This window comes from Salmo salar, chromosome 21, assembly GCF_965601325.2.
Source record: "Salmo salar chromosome 21, fSalSal1, whole genome shotgun sequence".
In the NCBI taxonomy this organism is placed as follows: domain Eukaryota; kingdom Metazoa; phylum Chordata; class Actinopteri; order Salmoniformes; family Salmonidae; genus Salmo; species Salmo salar.
Window position 1 is genome coordinate 49,123,947 of NC_138311.1, and position 21,409 is coordinate 49,145,355.

The window sequence follows — 21,409 nt, forward strand, 5'->3', positions numbered from 1 at the left end:
GTGTATGGGTGCGGTTTCGTAGATACAATGAGCATGGTGCGATCTCATCTAAAATAATCTCCATTGAGAACCATCACAAAGTTCTCAGTATTGAATTTACCATTATATTTTACTTTTTATGATACATTTATATAGTAATTAAATATGTGCCACTGGCCTGAGTCTACTACAATAACTTTACAAGAATACTTATTTATTGTTCCGTCAGTCTCAACTCTTCAAACAACATCTATGGACAAGTATGTCACACAAAGTATGCAATTTTAAATAAAATAACATAAAATAAATCATTAGTAAGTGTAAATGCAAGTGGTCCGTGAAATAAAAAAGTGTAATGAACATATAATATAACATAGAGGGGTCGGGGTCCCTGAGGACCGCTCAAAACCTTGCCTGCCTAGTCTCAAAATATGCAGGGATTCCAGTACCCAAAAAAGGTTGAGAGCCACTGCTATACACACTACTGAACTAATGAAAAAAATAACCTAACATGTTGGGGGGTTTCAATGGATCCAACAAATTGCTGGCAGATATTTTAACTCGAGACTGTCCAGCCTGTCTTTATGTACATTACAGACAACTACGCCGTTCAGTCTCTCTTGGCCCATGCTAGCCCGTAGCAGTCTTCATGCTAGCCACTGGCAGTCTTCAACCTGCGGAGTGCACTGAAACTCCTCTCAGCCTCACATGAAGATACTGGCACCACAAACAGAATTATGATCAGCACCTCAACTTGGTCAAACAACCCCCGCACCTCCACTGGAAGCTTCCTGAGGACCTCTGCTGCTTCACCACTGCTGCTACAGGGATATATGTTGCGAAAGAGAGGCAACTGCACTGAAAAATAATCTATGTTCAGCTCAGGGTACTGATCTAGAGACTCATCCAACTCCCCAGTGAGAAGTGCTCTTTCCAACTTTTGCAGGACGTTTAGACTGTCCTGGTGAAAACAGTCGCCAAATTGAACCTCCACCCCATTCAACACTTAAAAAAATTCTGCCCTACAGTGATCCAATGCTTTGCCAGCAAATCGTCTTGAGTGTGTCTCAATGGATTTAATGGAGTCAATCAATGTTGTTGCTTTCTCATATAGTGCAAGGTTGCTTTCGTAATTTCTCTTACCCCTAAGAGATGACCGCACACACTCGACTGCAGCCTGCATACCAGAGACAGTCTGAGTTTTCTTCTGCAGTGAAATGTTCAGGTATTCAAGCTCTCCAAGAACAGAGGCAAGTGTGAGGCCCAACACAGTCTTGCCTTTGCTGAAGTGTGTTGGGTCGCGTCAATTCGAATCTGGTATCAGAACAAAATAGTCAGCACAGAGTAACTTCTGATTTCTTTGTACTTTAATTAATGCAAACACTTGAATGGTAAATATGAAGTTCGTATATACGGGCTCACTGTGACACCACGCAGGGCAGACAGAGAACTGAGTGACATCACAAGTTTTTCTTTAAATACTTCTTGACAGACTTAGTTCCCTCTCCCTGAGGGCCTGTCATAGTAGAGGCTTGGGTGTGGTTTAGACTTACTCCAGCCTATCGTTGGCGTGCTGGCTGGTCCCAGCCTCTAGACGCATCTTTGTTGTCAAGCATAGTTGTCTTCTAGCTTATCTTCGTGTGTGTACCCGAGAGTCAAACACTCAAGGACAGTGACTGTTCTTATGCCACAGCCATTCTCCCCTCTATTAGTTCCTCACATACACCTGTCCTTGAGCGGCCCCACAACCAGGCATTGTGTGTGTGTGTCACGAGTCTACTCAGCCTACACTACTAGTCAGCAACCCTCCAGTTAGTCATGTCTATTATATGTTGCTCAATCTATGTTAATACAATATAAACCTCTTATGTTTAGCATTAGTATTCATAAGTTATGCACCACAACTAGTTTAAGAAAATATAACCCAACAAGTGCTCAAATAAGCCACTGGCAGTTGAAGATGTCTTGGATGCAGTTTCTGCCATCTCCTCTAGGCTGCTTAGTACCCGCTCATACTGCCCTAGCACAGCTCTAATAGCAGTATTCCGCACAGTCCACCTTGTTGGACATAGGGGTTTCAGGGTGGTCAGATGTGTATCTTCGGACGTGGCAATTGATTCAAACATGCTCTTAAACTTTCCTGACTGGCCATAGAGGACACCTAACTGATGGACCCAAGAAAGGGAATCCCGGATCAGTGGGGAGGCTGAGCAGCCAGCCTGAGTAATCAGATTTACACAGTGTGTGCCACAATGCACATAGAGGGCTAATGGCTGCTGCCTCCTCACAATTGCCTGTGCACCTGTGTATTTTCCTGCCATGTTTGAGGCACCATCGTAACTCTGCCCACGTAAGTCAGACATGGGCAAATTGAGCCTCAACAACACATCAGTTCCCACTTTCGCAATGCCCTCGCCTGTTGTCTTCGACACTCTGTATAGCCCAATAAACTCCTTGTGAGGGACAAGGTCATGGTCAACATAACGCAGGCAGACACTCTCCTGTTCAGCACCAGAGACATCTTGAGTACCATCAACAATTACTGAAAATTGTACAATCTGAAGAGATCTCAGCTGCAATGCCTTGAATGACTGTATTGGCCATGATGTTCAGAATTTCATTCTGTGCTTTGGGGCCTGTGTACATTGTGGTACGCTCTGTTAACCACTTCAGTAAAATGGGATCATTCTCTTCTGGCCTAAGTTTCAAAAGCTGGTATAAATTCCCACTGTCATCCGTGTGACCTCTAAAGGCTTGTCCCTGTCTTACTACATGCCGCACCGAACTAACAATTTTCATCAAGCAATGCCTTGTGTCCTCCTGCTGTTTACCCCACGCGCTGGATAACTGGGCACTGATTGGATTTAGCTGGTGTGCTGTTACAGTTACAAAGTGGCGGTGGGTTTGGCAGTTTTGATGTGCTGTGAATTTTACAATGGCTTTTCTCCAGTTCCTAAATCCTGCACTAATGAAGCCAGCATCCACTCTTTGGCCAAAAGATGGCTGGCTTGAAAACCCTTGGCTACTGTGAAAAAAACAACACTCCTTTTATTGATGGATTATCATGTAGCCAGGGGACATCGCGAAACCATTTCTCTTGACACGTCATCACTCTGTTGGCAAGAGTTTGCGGTTCTATAAATTGTGGGTGTGGCTGATATGGTTTTGTGCCATCACTGAGGTAACTGGACAATGCTGTGCCACTGTCCCCTATACTGGTGCTGCTGGCAACAAGGGTGACACCTGGTCCTGCCGTGGCTGTGACACTGTCCTCTGAAGTCTCTCTCTCTGGCTCTTTCTCCTTCACCACCCTCACTGACTCACAGTCTCTCTCCTAGAAAATAAATAAGGTGTTTGCCATTCTCCTAAGTACCGTTACCCAAAACTACACAATTAATCACAACAGCAATACCATTGCCTTAAACAAATCTTGGTTCAGTCACCAGTTTAAGTTGAGAGTGGGGGTATCCATGGCATTGTCCAATTATGTCCCTATTTTACAAAGAGAGAACCTAAAACCTAAAAAGAGAGAACCTTTCATAATGTTGCCAAACAAAGACTCAAGACTTTACCTGAGACTCCCTGTCTCTGCCAGTCTGTTCCTGCCTATCTGTCCCCAGCTCAGCTGTCCGTGTGCCATCTGTTGCCTGCTCTGCCTAATGACATCATTATGAAACATCCCATTAGCATTTCACTTCTTTCTTATGATTTTATCAACTAGTCTTTGAGATATTAGGCTTCTAGGGTTCTTGCTTTGCGTTTTGGTGAACTGAAAAATGCTCTGATGTCTGTCTTTTTTCTGCCATTTTTCTACCTGGCTGGCTGGCTACACATTTTACACACACATATACAGTGTGCAGATTATTCACAGTTATATAGACAGGTGTGTGCCTTTCCAAATCATGTCCAATCACTTGAATTTACATCAAGTGGACTCCAATCAAGTTGTAGAAACATCTCAAGGATGATCATGGAAACAGGATGCACCTGAGCTTAATTTCGAGTCTCATAGCAAAGGTTCTGAATACTTATGTAAATAAGGTATTTCTGTTTATTTATATATATATACACACACACATTTGCAAACATTTTTAAAAACCCGTTTTTGCTTTGTCACTATGGGGTATTGTGTGTAGATTGATGAGAGGAAAAAAGTATTTAATACATTTTAGAATAAGGCTGTAATGTACAGTAACAAAATGTGGAAAAAGTCAAGTGGTCTGAATACTTTCAGAATGTACTGTACGTCAACGAGAGGCGGAGTGGACCTCACTTTGGATCTGATGACGAGTAGGGGAGGGGAGATGGGTCTTTCTGCTCTCGACCTACAAGATAGGAAACATTCAGACATCACCCAACTCAACCTATACTGAAATAACAAGGCAAAAAAAGCAACCAACAAGACCAAGTGTGCCCAAGGGACATTGTTATGGATATAATGCTCCATTTAGAGACGTGAGCTTTTAGGGATGAGCTTATAGTACTCCTCTCCAGACCCTGGTCAGCTTTCTTTTCTCTTAACAATTCTTTACTTTAAGATTTAGTCAGCAAATCGCTTGGAGGGTTTGAGTTTTTCCCCATAACTGCCCACGTGGTCTGTATTCAATTACAGCGGTGCTGTTGTGGCTGCGTTGACGTCGCCAATATAAATATTTAGTCATCCAGTCATCATCGTGACCTTTCATCATAGTTGACCTCTGGCGGTTTTCTCCCTCATTCCTTCTTTTCCTCCAGTAGCCCATCTACTCCTCCTGAACTGAATCATGGGTCTCGTTACTCATTCAGAGCTGTTTTTCCTCGAGTGAGACCCAGTACAGTTAAATCAACCATTCACGTCTTATTCACTCAGCTCTCATAGTCCGTTGAAACCGAGATGATAAATCTTCCCTCTCCATCTGAAATAGTTCATTTCACTGTAGCTATAGATGTATTGCTATGCACTGTGCACCCGACATCTCTAACAAAACAACTGCTAATATATCACAAGTCATCTTTCTGATATTGGCTTGTACTCACACCAAAATATCTTCCTTATCCCTATGAGCTGACCTACCCTCAAGACACAGAGAAGAGTTGATGGGTATCAAACAGTTACAGAGCCATCTGGTGGGCAAAGTGGAGTTTCTATTTATAGAAAAAAAACGTTTGTATAGGTTACATACACTGAACATAAATATAAACGCAACATCTAGTGTTGGTCCTATGTTTCATGAGCTGAAATAAAAGATCCCAGAAATGTTTCATATGTACAAAAAGCATATTTCTCTCAAATATTTTGAACAAATTTGTTTACATCCCTGTTGCCCCCCCCCCCCCCCTCTCTCTCTATTTCAGAGGGGTTGGGATAAATGCAGAAGACACATTTCAGTTGAATGCATTCAGTTGTACAACTGACTAGGTATCCCCTTTTCCCTTGTGAGAATTTCTCCTTTGCCAAGATAATCCATCCACCTGACAGGTGTGGCATATCAAGAAGCTGATTAAACGCTATGATCATTACACAGGTACACCTTGTGCTGGGGACAATAAAATGCCAGTAAAATGTGCAGTTTTATCACAGAATACAATGTCACAGATGTCTCAAGTTTGGAGGGAGCATGCAAATGGAATGTTGACAGCAGGAATATCCACCAAACCTCTTCCAACCTCGTTTTAGAGAATTTGGCAGTACATCCAACCTCACAACAGCAGACCACGTGTATGGCATCTTGTGTGCTAGTGGTTTGCTGATGTCAACGTTGTAAACAGAGTGCTCCATGGTGGCAGTGGGGTTATGGTATGGGCAGGTATAAGCTATGGACAACGAACACAATTGCATTTTATCGACGGTAATTTAAATGCAGATACTGTGACGAGATCTGACGCCCATTGTCGTGCCATTCATCTGCCACCATCACTTCATGTTTCAGCGTAATGCACGGCCCCATGTCGCAAGAATCACATCACAATTCCTAAAAGCTGAAAATGTCCCAGTTCTTCCATGGCCTGCATACTCACCAGACATGTCACTCATTGAGCATGTTTGAGATGCCCTGGATCGATGTGTGCGGCAGCATGTTCCAGTTCCCGCTAATATCCAGAAACTTCACACAGCCTTTGTGTTCTTAACTGACTTGCTTGTTAAATAAAGGTTAAAAAAAAAATGTAAAGGCTGTAGAAAGGTGTGCCTGTCTCCATTCAAATCAAAATGTCATATTAAACTATTTTTATGAAATAATGCACATTAATTTAGTTCTGAGATTCTGATATAATCACTTGTAATCATTAACCATTCGTAGTATCCCTATTTTAATTTGGTTCACATTCCAATATGTTGGTGGAAAAGTGTTAGGGAAATCCTGCAGTGTAGAGGGCTCATCACTCCCCAAATAAGAACAATCAAAGGAGTCAGTGCAGATAGAAAGTCACAATCAAAAATGAGAAAAGTTAATTTCCTGAAGAAAATGTGGTGTGCATGCTATCTTGTGAAGGATTGATAGGATACCCTGACTGATAACACATACAGTACACTCTATCTTACCTATACAGGCATATTGGGCAAGTAGCCTAGTGGTTAGAGCTTTGGCCCAGTAACCGAAAGGTTGCTAGACCAAATCCCTGAGCTGACAAGGTTAAAAATCTGTCTTTCTGCCGCTGAACAAGGCGGCTGTCATTGTAAATAAGAGTTTGTTCTTAACTGACTTGCCTAGTTAAATGTAAAAAATATTTTACTATAAGACACAGTACACCCTCTCTTACATACATAGGTATATTACTATAAGACACAGTACACCCTCTCTTACCAACACAGGTATATTACCATAAGACATACAGTACACCCTTTCTTACCTACACCAGGCATTGACATACAGTACACCCAATCTTACCTACACAGGTATATTACTATAAGACAGTACACCCTCTCTTACATACACAGGTATATTACTATAAGACACAGTACACCCTCTCTTACCAACACAGGTATATTACCATAAGACCTACAGTACACCCTTTCTTACCTACACCAGGCATATTATTATAAGACATACAGTACACCCAATCTTACCTACACAGGTATATTACTATAAGACACAGTACACCCTCTCTTACCAACACAGGTATATTACCATAAGACCTACAGTACACCCTTTCTTACCTACACCAGGCATATTATTATAAGACATACAGTACACCCAATCTTACCTACACAGGTATATTACTATAAGACAGTACACCCTCTCTTACATACACAGGTATATTACTATAAGACACAGTACACCCTCTCTTACCAACACAGGTATATTACCATAAGACCTACAGTACACCCTTTCTTACCTACACCAGGCATATTATTATAAGACATACAGTACACCCAATCTTACCTACACAGGTATATTACTATAAGACACAGTACACCCAATCTTACAAACACAGGCATATTACTATAAGACACAGTACACCCTACACAGACATATTACTATAAGACATGCACAATGTGTTAGGCTTCCCAAATACACACTTTCCCACATAACTTCAGGAATGAGTGAGCTACATGACATTTAGCATGAAGTCACCCAGGTCTCCCACACAAGTTGCCCAAATGTATCCAAGTGGCCGAATTGGTGAAGTGCTACATTTTTGTGCCAATAACTATATACAACATAACATTATGCAATTCTAACACACAAACACTTTTTATAAAAATGTAGCAGGTTTTTATATTTTTGATACATTTTTATGCAAATAACTATATACAAAGTAGCAAAATGCAATTCCAACAAACACATTTTTTAAATAAAAATGTGCAAAAAGTCAAAAAAAGGTACATTTTTTTGTGCTAATAACTATATACAAAGTAACAAAATGCAATTCCAACAAACACATTTTTTTATAAAAATGTGCCAAAAATATTGGTCAAAAAAAGGTACATTTTTATGGAAATAACTACACAAAATGCAAAAAATGTTGAAAAAATATTTACAAAAAAATATATATAAAAAAAATAACAGGGGTAGACCCTTGGAAGACCCTCAGTCCTCTACACAATATTTTGCTGCTGGTGCCATGTCCCATAGCAGTCCCTTTCTGCTGTAAAGCAGAGGCAAACCGAACACGTGTTGCAGGTGATGGGGGACTTCATGCGGCAAAGAACACAACGACGCCTCCATGCTGTGCCCTTTTGGCCCCGAGGCACATTCATGCCTGCAGTTATGAACTTTGGCATGTGAACACCACTGGCGGCAGGAGTAGAGGGGGCAGAGGTAGAGGGGGCAGAAGGTGGTGCAGTGGACTTTGTAATGTAGCCAGCAAGCTCCTGGATGAGCAGCTTCCTGAAGGCTAGCCGGGAGATGGGGGGCTGTCCACAGCTCTTAGCCATTTCCTTCTGGAGGATGAAGGAATTGACCACAGCAATGTCGATGAAATGATAAAACAATGTCTTGTACCATTTCATGGTCTTGTGGAGAACATTGTAATACCCTATCAGTGCGTCTGAAAGGTCCACACCTCCCATGCCCTTGTTGTAGTCCTTGATAGCTCCAGGAATGGGGACATTTTTGTGGTCCATGCCCCAGTAGCGCCCTTCACACGCCTGACGACGTGATCGCCACTGAAGGACTTGTGGATAGTACTGCACATCACCACCTCTCTGGTATCCATCCACTTCACGAAGAGCAGGCCATCTTCACGAATCCATCGCATCGTACCCCGCTCAGCCCGCTTAGGCATGTCGTTTACCTTTTTCTTTGGAATGCCCACTTTGTTGGTACGAATGGTGCCACAAGCCCACACATTCAGCTTCCTTAGGTCTGCAAACAGGGAAGGGCTTTTGTGTAAAAATTGTCGACAAACAGTTTGTAGCCACTCCCCAGAAGTTGAAAATCCAACAGCTCCATGACAGAATCATAACTTAGTCCCTTACCGGTCGCAAAACTGCTTTTCCCCTCATAAACAAAAAAATTGCAGGTGTACGCACACACAGAATCGGCGAAAACAAACAGCTTGTATCCCCATTTTGTAGGTTTGTTCCAAATGTATTGTTTAGGAAGATAACTGGTCAGGGAGGCTTCCAAGAGGCCTACAGCAACATTATTAACTTCACCAGCCCCATGTAAATGACAATCGAAAGGAAGCAGAAAAGGTCTTGCATGAAAATGGGCTTCCATGCATCTTTCTTGCCTGCTTGCTTTTTTGCTCCATACTTGTTGGTGTTAGATACAAGTGAATCAATTACTGACGGGGTGAAAAACAGCTGAAAAGGTTGAAGGGGGCTGTACTTCGCTGTCATGTCTAGTTGCGGCCCTGGCTGCCTTTTCGGCCAAAATACTAGTGGAATTGGATCAACATCCTCCTCCAGCAGAGTGCCAACGCCCATCTACCTCTCTGCCAGCAGGTTCCACGCTTCCCTTCCTCCGCTTCTTTGACGTCTTCACACCTCTAGATGGCTGGGCGGGGGTAGGTGTGGAGCCGGAAACAGCAGGTGTCTGGCTGGATGAACCAGCTTCATCGGGGGATAGGCACCTTGGCACCAGTCGGAGTCGCTACCACTGTGAAAGAAAACATTTCAAAAAATATTTGTTATGTATGAGCCTTGTATCATCACGTAAAATAAACAGATATGTATTATATAGAGCAGAGTCACTATGTCACAGTCACTATGGTGAAGTGCTGTTCCATTCAACTACGGCCATTGTTGTGGGCCTGCCTGCCCTCCCCCCAACAGTGGCCATGTGTGTGTTTGCTGTTCTACTCCATTCCATTTTTATAAAAAATGTAATACATACATACACACATCCACCCAAACAAACACACAGGTTATGGGTCATACACACACTATGTATTGCCAATGTGTACTTTGGCCATACATAGTGTGTTACACATTTCATTACTGATTATATTTCTATAAATTCCACCAAAAAATATATTTGGCCAAAAAATATCAAATGATTTATATTTCAAACAACGGCATTAGCACCCACCAGACCAGAAGTATTCCCTCTCCTTGCAGAAACATTTCCTCAGCCTCCGAATCAAAGCTATGGTCACTCAAAGATTCATCGTCGAGTAAATATTCTGTCTCACTTTCCCTATCTATTTCTTCAAAAATGTTGTGCAAATCTGTATACTTAGCCTTCGACTTCCCTTTTCCAGATTTATTCGCCATAATGTTTTCTATACAATCCCTGAAACTACTCTTCACAAAATACAACTGTGCGTAATGACGTGTGCCTGCAACAAGTCTGATCTTCAATGGCGAATGAAGTTCGTTACCCGTGCGTTTACGACAAGGGCTGGTGTTCCAACCCATAACCATCACATACTGGCGTTTACCTCAGCTCATTGGCTATCTATCAAGCTAGATTTCAAGAAGATCAGTGACCATTGGACAGAAATACAGTCAATCAACGAAACATCGCTAATATTATTGATGCGCAATGATGTCATTGCTCGTTGTCTTCAAATCAGTTCCTTTCGGTCAATATGCCCCACAAAAAGAACCATCATGTTTGGCTGTGTAACAAACATCCAGAGGATTGCAATGAAACCAACCGTGACTAGATAAACGTATGTTTAGTGTGTGTAATTACATCGAATGCTTCGTCAAAAGTTGATAGACACGGAATTCACGACACAAGCGGTTTACAAAATGTTTCGTATTAGGCTATGAAAATGGATTTTATCAAAGAAAACGGCACTTCATTTGATCACTGGGACCCCCAGGATAAGAAATAAGAGCAAGATATCAGAATGTAAGTCATTTTTTTACCATCGGATGTGAATGTGTCATACCTGTCATGGCGGAAAAAGTTTGTTGTCGTTGATTGCTCTTCTCAAAGAAAAGCATGCCATTTTTTCTCTGTATTAGCTATTTTAAATCGGACAACGGAGTTTGATTACCAAGATTCTAATATTTTGAAGGGTGTAAGACACTTGTATTTTCAAGAATGTTTAATGTTATATTTTGCCGGATGTTGTCAAATCAATCCCGTTAACGGGATTCTATCTCGAAGGGGTCCTCAAAAGGTTTTAAAGCAGATTCATGTAATTAAAGAATATCAAAACTTTCCCAAGAACATAGAGCAGCAAATAAGATGTTAAACAGATCCCAACTTACGTTTCTTGACAAGAGGAGTTCTAGGGGGAAAGCAAAGATACAATAAAAAATGTGTAATCAGAGAACAAAGCACAAAACTTAGACAGTTACATCCATGTACAAAATCAATGCACAAGTTCATCTGTCACACAGGATTCAAAACATTTACTTTACATGCTGATATTACACAATAAAATGATCACAACATAATGGATACTTACGTAGAGTCGCCAGAGTCATCAGAGCCAGCAGACGAGCCTGAGGAAATTGTTCTGCTTCTGTTGGACGTTCTGTCGAAACCTTAAATATGAAAACATTCATCCTGAACTTTCCTGAACAAAATTCACCTTAAAACAGCGGAAAATGAATTACTTCAATGGATTGCACTACAATATTAGTTGGATAATATTTTTCATAGCATGTAAACAGCATATCCCGTAAATGATCATAATCTATTGACAATAATCACAGTATTGTGTGCATTTGAGTATGATCCCTCCCACAAGCTATCTGATTTTTATCTCCCTCACCCTCCATGATTATGCTTCACATTTTAGTCCTTTAGCAGACACTCTTATCCAGACCGACTAACAGTAGTGAGTACATTCATTTTCATAATTTCTTCCTACTACTTCCCTGTGGGAATCAAACCCACAACCCTGGCGTTGCAACTGCCATGCTCGACCAACTAACATGTCCCAGGGCAGTGATTGGGGACACTGCCATGTGTAGGGTACCGTCTTTCGGATGGGATGTTAAACAGGTGTCCTGACTCTCTGAGGTCATTAAAGATCCCATGGCACTTATCGTAGGCTGGCTAAATTCTCAAGCTGTCCCTCATACCATCATGGTCACCTAATCATCCCCAGCTTACAATTGGCTCATTCATCAACCCTCCTCTCCCCTGTAACTATTCCCCAGGTCATTGCTGTAAATGAGAACGTGTTCTCAGTCAACTTACCTGGTAAAATAACGGCAAAATAAAAATAAATAAATAAAACAGAGCTACATTTGTACATGTGATGTGTGGGTAAATAAACAACAAACTGAAAATAATTTATGGGGGAGGAGAGGCCACTATCCAGACTTTTGTTTTTAAGAACCTATAAGAGGTCTGGATGACTAATAAACTCAAAACTTGACAGTGTCTTCAGGTCCACAAAATACCTTGAAGGGGAGTCTGCGTCAAGTCATTGGTGCATTTAAAGTGACATTTAGATTCATTTGCATTCATTGACTGGTTTCAGATTGTTCATTGAAGAACCCGTTTTCAACTCCAACTATGAAGCTACACAAATACAGGAATAAATATTCTTACCAGTCGTATCTTGAGTCGGGCACTGGAGAGTATCAGCTGGATGGCTCACTGAAAAGCAGCATATTTCTTATTTTAACATGTCAACATTAAACTGTGAAAATCACAGTTTTCTACTTTCCGTACTGATACCGGGGACATTTAAACAAGAATGCATTAATGGAAGACTTAGCGATACGACATCACCAGAATAGTTGGGTGACTTACGAAGTCTCTCCACCACAAACCATCTAGGCTCCCCACCGTGTATGGTGATGTCATATTGCTGAGTCTGGACTTGAGACATCCCTGCTTCAATTTCCCAGGTTTCAGTACGGAAAGTAGATTAAAGATATACAAGTGTTTGGGGTCACTTATCAATATGAAATGTATTATCACTGACAATAACTCTCCACGTGGCAGTACTCACTTTTTGATTTCCCCACTTCAGCAGGTTTTGCTAGGGGGAAATACATGTTTTTTTATTTCAATCAGTAATGGAGGAAATGCCTTGACGGATTATTTACATAATTTTTGCAAAGCTCTTTAATGTTAAACTCCTCAAATTATGCTCTTAATGAAAAGGGAAACAACCAGACTGAATTTCTTTACTGCCGAAGGGTCATATTTGAGTAAAATAGAAATCTGAATACTCACCATTGACGAGCAGATGAACACTCTTCTCCGGGAGACTTGCTGAGAATTGGAAAAAAGGAACATTTCACAATAACTTCCACCTCACCTTTTCAGTAAGAAAAGTTGAGTATAGTTGAGTAGGTTACTGATTGATATGAAATCCTTCATAAAGGATTCACTCCTCTATTGCATACAGCACAACACAGTTCAGTACTCACTTGGTCACTGTTTTTCCTTTCCAGCTGTTGGTTCTAGAAGGACAGTAGAAAGATTAACGCTATAATAATAGCTTCAGAATTTCAAAACTGACTAACCTTTCCCTGTGTAATGCTGAAAATGAATGTTATTCCAATAAACAAAGAGTTAAAATGTCAGAATATTTGTTGAATACAATATAATGACCACTGTATTGTTTAGTAGACACTGCAGCAATTGAGTAAAGTAGTTTGAAACCTCTCATTTTCCAGTATTATTAACAGGTGGTTGATAATTTAACCTCTTGGGGCTAGGTGGGACGCTAGCGTGCCACCCGTGGTGCACTCCATCAACAGCAGGTGCATTTCAAGAGCGGCAAATTTGAATCCAAATAAATGTCAAAATTCAAATTTTTCAAAAATACAACTATGTTACACCATTTGAAAGATAAACATCTCCTTAATCTAACCACGTTTTACGATTTCAAAAAGGTTTTACGGCGAAAGCATAAATTTAGAGTATGTTAGGACAGTACATTTACAAGAGTTGTGTGTAATGTTTTGTCAAGTCAAAGACAGGGTCACCAAAACCATAAAACCAGCTAAAATGATGCACTAACCTTTTACAATCTCCATCAGATGACACTCCTAGGACATTATGTTAGACAATGCATGCATTTTTAGTTCTATCAAGTTGATATTTATATACAAAAACAGCGTTTTACTATGGCATTGATGTTGAGGAAATCGTTTCCCTCCAATAACCGGCAGTCAAGTCAGCGTCACAAATTAAATAATTAAAATTAGAAAACATTGGTAAAATATTATATTGTCATTTAAAGAATTATAGATTTACATCTTTTGAACGCAATCAACTTGCCAGATTTAAAAATAACCTTACTGGGAAATCACACTTTGCAATAATCTGAGCACTGTGCCCAGAAAAATACGCGTTGCGATACAGACTAGACGTCATGTTGGGGAGATCTAAAATCGAAAATACTATGTAAATAATCCATTACCTTTGATTCTCTTCATCAGATGTCACTTCCAGGTATCACAGGTCCATAACGAATGTAGTTTTGTTCAAAAAAGCTCATCATTTATGTCCAAAAATCTCCGTCTCGTTAGCACATGATGTAAGCCAGCCGGACTTCTCGTCATGAACGAGGGGAAAAAATATATTTCCGTTCGTTCAAACATGTCAAACGTTGTATAGCATAAATCATTAGGGCCTTTTTTAACCAGAACATGAATAATATTCAAGGTGGACGAATGCATAGTCTTTTATAACGTATTGGAACGAGGGTACCCAACATGAAGTAGCGCGCCAGGTGTCTAATGGGACATCACCGTTCCATGGCTCTTGTTCGGTCAGATCTCCCTCCAGAAGACTCAAAACACTTTGTAAAGGCTGGTGACATCTAGTGGAAGCAATAGGAAGTGCCAAAATATTCCTAAACCCCTGTGTTTTTCAATGGGATAGGTTTAAAGTCAATACAACACATCAGGTATCCACTTCCTGTCAGAAAATGTCTCAGGGTTTTGCCTGCCAAATGAGTTCTGTTATACTCACAGACACCATTCAAACAGTTTTGGAAACTTTAGAGTGTTTTCTATCCATATATAATAAGTATATGCATATTCTAGTTACTGGGTAGGATTAGTAACCAGATTAAATCGGGTACATTTTTTTTATCCAGACGTGCAAATGCTGCCCCCTAGACCCAACAGGTTAACCATAGTGGTTAAAAGAATAGGTGGGAACTTACCTTTTCCTTTGCAGACCTTTGTCATTATGAAAACCACTTGGATAATAGGAGAAAAAGATGTGGCAATTAGTTTTTTCCTTCTCTCATCATCATTGGTAATCTAAATCATATCAATCTGTTTCAATCATTTCAATGGCAAAACAAAATACATGTAACACTATGGTGTAGTGTATTATTGACATTCAAATGTACTGATACACTGGATGTTTTAAGTTGTTGCTACATTTGTGTATCTGCTGGTGTCTATAGTGGTGAAGAGGGCTTGACGTACCAATAACACTGAAGGCCAATGTGACCAATACAATGGTGATGTAGTGCCCTGAGATCAAAGAAGAAATGCTCAATGTGAATACTTTTGATTTCATTAAACATAACACTATTAGTGAAGACATTGATTAGATAATGAATAATGTTTTGTGTAAAATCGTAATCAAAACTGATCAGACTCTAGGGGCAGAGGATCACAACATCACTTTTCACAGCGGCCTCTAAGAATGCACATTTGAAAAGAGGCTGCCATATACAACTGGTTTGCTAATAGATGAATAACATATAGAAGTCTAGAACATAACATTTAGATGTAATATTTAGAAACAAAAACCTGAATTCCCAGGGTCCTTGAGAACTGCGTTGGTTAATAGGAGAACTACTAACCCTGAGTATTCCTGCTGTTGCTGCGAATGCTGTCCCTGTTAGCAGACAGAACCACATCATCGCCTCTAATGTGTTGGACAGTGCATGTGTAGTTGTGCTGCTGTAGGTCTTCAGGGGACACAGTGAGATGGATTCTCTTCTGATATGTCCCATCCCCGTTAGGCAGGGTCTCTTCATGCACCACATCATCATGGATCTCTACTCCATCTCTTCACCACAATATCATGATTGCGTTCGGATAGAAGCCTGTTGCATGGCAGGTCACAGGATTGGACGGTTCTTTCTGAAGCAAAGATACCTGCGGTGGTACTGTGGAAAGCAAATACACAAACATCAGGATATTGATTAAATACACAAACATCAGAATATTGATCAAATACATACAGCTCTATAGTGTTTATTTTGTTCTTCAGATGACAGCATCTGGCTGTACACTATTCCTCAGGAAGGCTACTGGACAAGTTTGTTTGAAAAATCTAACTGTATGTACACATGTAAATAGAATCTCCAAGACATAGAAATAGTAAACCTACTCAAATTGTGTAAAAACGAATTAAGTCTTCATAATAATACCTGTCCTCTGCAGATTGCGTCTCCGATTGGAAACATATTTTTTCAGCCATTCAATACACGTATGTGTTAGATAGTGAATTTTGGCTTTAAGCTTAATAACATTAGCATCCCACTTCATTTTGGTGATGAGTCCCTGCCGACCAGGTGCAATCCATCTTTCATTCTTCAGATCAAATGACAGGAAGTCCTCTCCTCCATATCCATACTGTTCACGTCCATCTGTAGCTGCACCAGTTACGTCATCCCAGTCACAGCTGTACATTTTCTGCAATGCAAGGGCACCTAAAAAAAAAAAAACATAGTAACATCGATCCTTCAATCTTCAATGAGTGTTTACGGTTAGCTATCTATCAAAACATGCTCTGATGATGGCCTACTAACTTGTCTGGTTGAAGCGATCTCTTGCAGAGTCCATGTTGTATTTGAACACCTTCTCAGTCTCCTTAAAAATGTGTGTATTTCTTCTCCAGAAGTCTGGATCCACGGCTTCTTTTACCCACTCCTGTCGAGCTACCACTTCCTTTGTAGAACTGTCATAGAAATACATTGGTTCCTCATCCAAATAAGCAACAGCGCTGAACTCTGGAAGGCCAGTAGATTGTGGAAGCGCTGTGTAGAAATACTTCAGGGAATGGGTAGCTAGTAAAAACGCAAACATAGGTCTAAATTAATGGATGGGAAGGGAAGCAATACTGTTACATAAACACACACAATTACTTACTGAAATCATGGTAGCACTAGTAACATAGCAGTATAATAATCATAGTAACACTAGTGACATAACAGCATAATAATAATAATGGTAGCACTAGTAACATAGCAGTATAATAATCATGGTAGCACTAGTAGCATAACAGTATAATAATCGTGGTAGCACTAGTAACATAGCAGTATAATAATCATGGTAGCACTAGTAACATAGCAGTATAATAATCATAGTAACACTAGTAGCATAACAGTATAATAATCATGGTAGCACTAGTAACATAGCAGTATAATAATCATAGTAACACTAGTAGCATAACAGTAACGTTATAATAATCATGGTAGCACTAGTAGCATAACAGTAACGTTATAATAATCATGGTAGCACTAGTAGTATAACAGTATAATAATCACGGTAGCACTAGTAGCATAACAGTAACGTTATAATAATCATGGTAGCACTAGTAGTATAACAGTATAATAATCACGGTAGCACTAGTAGCATAACAGTAACGTTAGAATAATCATGGTAGCACTAGTAGCATAACAGTAACGTTATAATAATCATGGTAGCACTAGTAGCATAACAGTGAACAGGCCATTTATGACCTACCTGCTCAACTGTTAAAACCTCTGACATTGATATCCAAAAGGTTTCTCAACAGCTTCTACCCCCAAGCCATAAGACTCTTGAACAGTTAACTTCTTTGGGATAGGGGGCAGTATTTTCACGGCCGGATAAAAAACGTACCCGATTTAATCTGGTTACTACTCCTGCCCAGAAACTAGAATATGCATATAATTAGTAGATCTGGATAGAAAACACTCTAGAGTTTCTAAAACTGTTTGAATGGTGTCTGTGAGTATAACAGAACTCATATGGCAGGCCAAAACCTGAGAAGATTCCATACAGGAAGTGCCCTGTCTGACAATTTGTTGTCCTTCTGTTGCATCTCTATCGAAAATACAGCATCTGTGCTGTAACGTGACACTTTCTAAGGCTTCCATAGGCTCTCTAAAGCCGCCAGAAAGTGGAATGGGGGGTCTGCTGTCTCTGGGCAAAGTATAGGAGCAGAGTTTGTAAGTGGTCAGCCTGGGGACAGTGAGACTGGACATGCGCGGTCACGAGAACTCGCCATGTTTTTCTTTCAGTCTTTGAATGAATACAACGTTGCCCGGTTGGAATATTATCGCTATTTTACGAGAAAAATAGCATAAAAATTGATTTTAAACAGCGTTTGACATGCTTCTAAGTACGGTAATGGAATATTTTGAATTTTTTTGTCATGAAATGCACTCGCGCGTTACCCTTCAGATAGTGACCTGAACGCATGAACAAATTTGCACATAACTATGGTTTATTTGGAACCAAAACAACATTTGTTGTTGAAGTAGAAGTCCTGGGAGTGCATTCTGACGAAGAACAGCAAAGGTAATCTAATTTTTCTAATATTAATTCTGAGTTTAGGTGACCCCGAAGTTGGCGGATGTCAAAATAGCTAGCCGTGATGGCCGAGCTATGTACTCAGAATATTGCAAAATGTGCTTTCGCCGAAAAGCTATTTTAAAATCGGATATAGCGATTGCATAAAGGAGTTCTGTATCTATAATTCTTAAAATAATTGTTATGTATTTTGTCAACGTTTATCATGAGTAATTCAGTAAATTCACCGGAAGTTTTCGGTGGGTATGCTAGTTCTGAACATCACATTCTAATGTAAAAAGCTGTTTTTTGATATAAATATGAACTTGATCTAACAAAACATGCATGTATTGTATAACATAATGTCCTAGGAGTGTCATCTGATGAAGATCATCAAAGGTTAGTGCTGCATTTAGCTGTGGTTTTTGTTTTATGTGACATATATGCTTGCTTGGAAAATGGCTGTGTGATTATTTGTGGCGATGTACTCTCCTAACATAATCTAATGTTTTGCTTTCGCTGTAAAGCCTTTTTGAAATCGGACAATGTGGTTAGATTAACGAGAGTCTTATCTTTAAAATGGAGTAAAATAGTTGATTGTTTGAGAAAATTGAATTGTGGTATTTTAGTTGGTTTTGTATTTCACGCCGTGCGATGCCATTGGCTGTTGGCTAGGGGTTCCGCAGGCGGAACGGGGTTCAGCTAGCGCAACGTCTGTCCTCAACAGGTTAATCAAATGGCTACCCAGACTATTTGCATGCCCCCTCTTTTATGCTGCTGCTATTCTCTGTTTATTATCTATGCATAGTCACTTTAACTCTCTACCTACATGTACACATTACCTCAATTACCTCGACTAACCGGTGCCCCCCCACATTGTACATTGACCCTGTACCCCCGTATATAGCCTTGCTATTGTTATTTTACTGCTGCTCTTTAATTATTTGGTACTTTTATTTTTTACTTAATGCATACTTTTCTTAAAACTGCATTTTTGGTTAAGGGTGTGTAAGTAAGTAAGTAAGTAAGGTCTATCTAAACCTGTTGTATTCGGCGCATGTGACAAATAACATTAGATTTGATCAGGTATACATTGACTGACTCTCTTACACACAATCACTCACACCACTTACACTACTGCCATACTGTTTATTATAATATTATTATTTATCCTGCTACCAGTCACTTTCTCCTAATCCCTGCCTACATGTACATATTTACCTCAATACTCCAGTATCCCTGCACATTGTTCATTTGGTACTGGCATTGACCCTGTATATACTGTAGCTGCCTCTTTTGTTTATCTCATGTTTTTATGTTCATCTTCCTGTTATACTTTCTTTATATTGAATACTCCACTGTTGGGAAGGGCTTGCTAGTTAGGCGTTTCACTGTACTGGTGCATGTGACAAATAAAACTTGACCTTGAACATTGTGTTTACAAAAACAAATGGAAACAATGGAGGACAACCTTATATTTATTTAGGTATAGTCTAATGGGGTAAGGCAGTTGTACTTACGAGGCATGTGTTCAAGAATCAATATTTAAATACTATTAATTTAAATGTAAATTAGACTGTAGTTCTAGGCGTATTGCACAAACCTTGGTATCCTATTTATAGGTCACATTCTTTTAAATCAACGAGTAGGCTATATATTTTTCAATATTTTATGCACCCTTTGAGTGAAAAAAAAATACTCACCTGCGCATGTCATGGGAATACCAATAATGGTAAAATATGAACAATCATATTCGAAACTATTAGAAATAGCCTAGTTTTAGCAGTCATTTAAAATCTGAAGTTGATGCAAAACAATCCAATTTCCAGGAAACTAGACGAATAAACATCGGACACACATGATTGGCTGAAAAATCCAGTTGTACACATCATCACTTATATCCAGGCAAACTGTACTGGTGCAGGTTGTAAATGAAAGTAACTTCGAGAGATCACTGACAAGACACAATACTGACCCTGAAGATAAAAAAAAAGGTTACATTGATTTATAAACTGAGTAATATTGTGCTCCGGTAATTTAGTAAGATATTCAGGGAAGGTGATTGTAGCCTAGTGATAGAGATCTGCCTTAGCAGTCTAAAGTAGCCTGCTTTGTGTGTACGCTCCACATTTGTTTTCCCTCCTAGAAAATATTGTTTCTCTATTTGGGACAGAACACATATAGACTACGATTACGTTTGTTTCTTTAAAATATATATATATATATATATATATATATATATATATATATATATATCATCATCAACCCTTCCCTGCCTTCAGAGCCTGACACTCAGTTTGGGCAATAACCTCGAAACTCCAACCTACATTACCACATTCAAGTTTAAAAGAAAATAGCGTTGTTGTTATTTTACTTCCAAAACGGCGTTTGATTTAGGGCAATTATTTAGCCGATTTAAGGCTAACCAAACAAAAGAAAGGCTCTCACCTGAGTTTGCTGTACGCAGGCTGAGACACAACCATAACACCATGATTCGGCCTCCCATGTTTAATGTTAAACAACGGTTGGTAGCAACGTTACCAGCAATCGCTTGTGTACGCTTGGTAGGCTCTCCTTCATCAAATTCCATAGAGTGTAGACCCGTTTCCTTATCGTTTCTTATAAAATAGAGTTGGGCGCATACAAATTTAGCGAATGATTAATACGGGCTTAACACTGTCACATGTAACTAGGCAGAGTCTGCCATGTCCTTAAACATTCACTTTTGTCACGGCCTAGAAAATCCTGCAGAACTTGTTTTTCAACACTTTTACTAGAATCGAAACACATTTTCAAAATGCTTACTTGAAATGAAACGCGTTTTTCAACTACTTTAATAAAAAATAAAACATGTTTTCAATTGCTTTACTTGAAAGTAATTAATGCAAAATGTTCAAGTAATTTCAATGAATTAAGAGACAGATCTAAATTTACTAGGGGTGATCCAAAATAGGGGAGGGTTGTCAAACATACATATATACTGCTCAAAAAAATAAAGGGAACACTTAAACAACACATTCTAGATCTGAATGAAATAAATAATCTTATTAAATACTTTTTTCTTTACATAGTTGAATCTGCTGACAACAAAATCACACAAAAATAATC

The 21,409-nt window shown here is 39.6% G+C and overlaps 1 protein-coding gene and 1 long non-coding RNA gene across 2 annotated transcripts; one reads left to right on the top strand and one right to left on the bottom strand.

The window, feature by feature from the left end:
• Positions 1–1,324: 1,324 nt before the first annotated feature.
• Positions 1,325–20,995, bottom strand: LOC106582437 (major histocompatibility complex class I-related gene protein). Its single transcript, XM_082967220.1, is given in 14 exon segments — positions 1,325–4,304; positions 9,336–9,503; positions 11,072–11,091; positions 11,272–11,350; positions 12,369–12,416; positions 12,775–12,804; positions 13,002–13,040; positions 13,199–13,231; positions 14,947–14,982; positions 15,218–15,265; positions 15,601–15,909; positions 16,174–16,455; positions 16,555–16,812; positions 20,750–20,995. Coding segments are annotated over 13 exon segments (1,368 nt in total). The 5' UTR covers positions 20,892–20,995; the 3' UTR covers positions 1,325–4,304; positions 9,336–9,459.
• Positions 5,988–7,381, top strand: LOC145862584 (uncharacterized). The gene is made up of 2 exons (XR_014382070.1): positions 5,988–7,169; positions 7,212–7,381. It is a non-coding gene; the product is annotated as an uncharacterized LOC145862584 (long non-coding RNA).
• Positions 20,996–21,409: the final 414 nt, after the last annotated feature.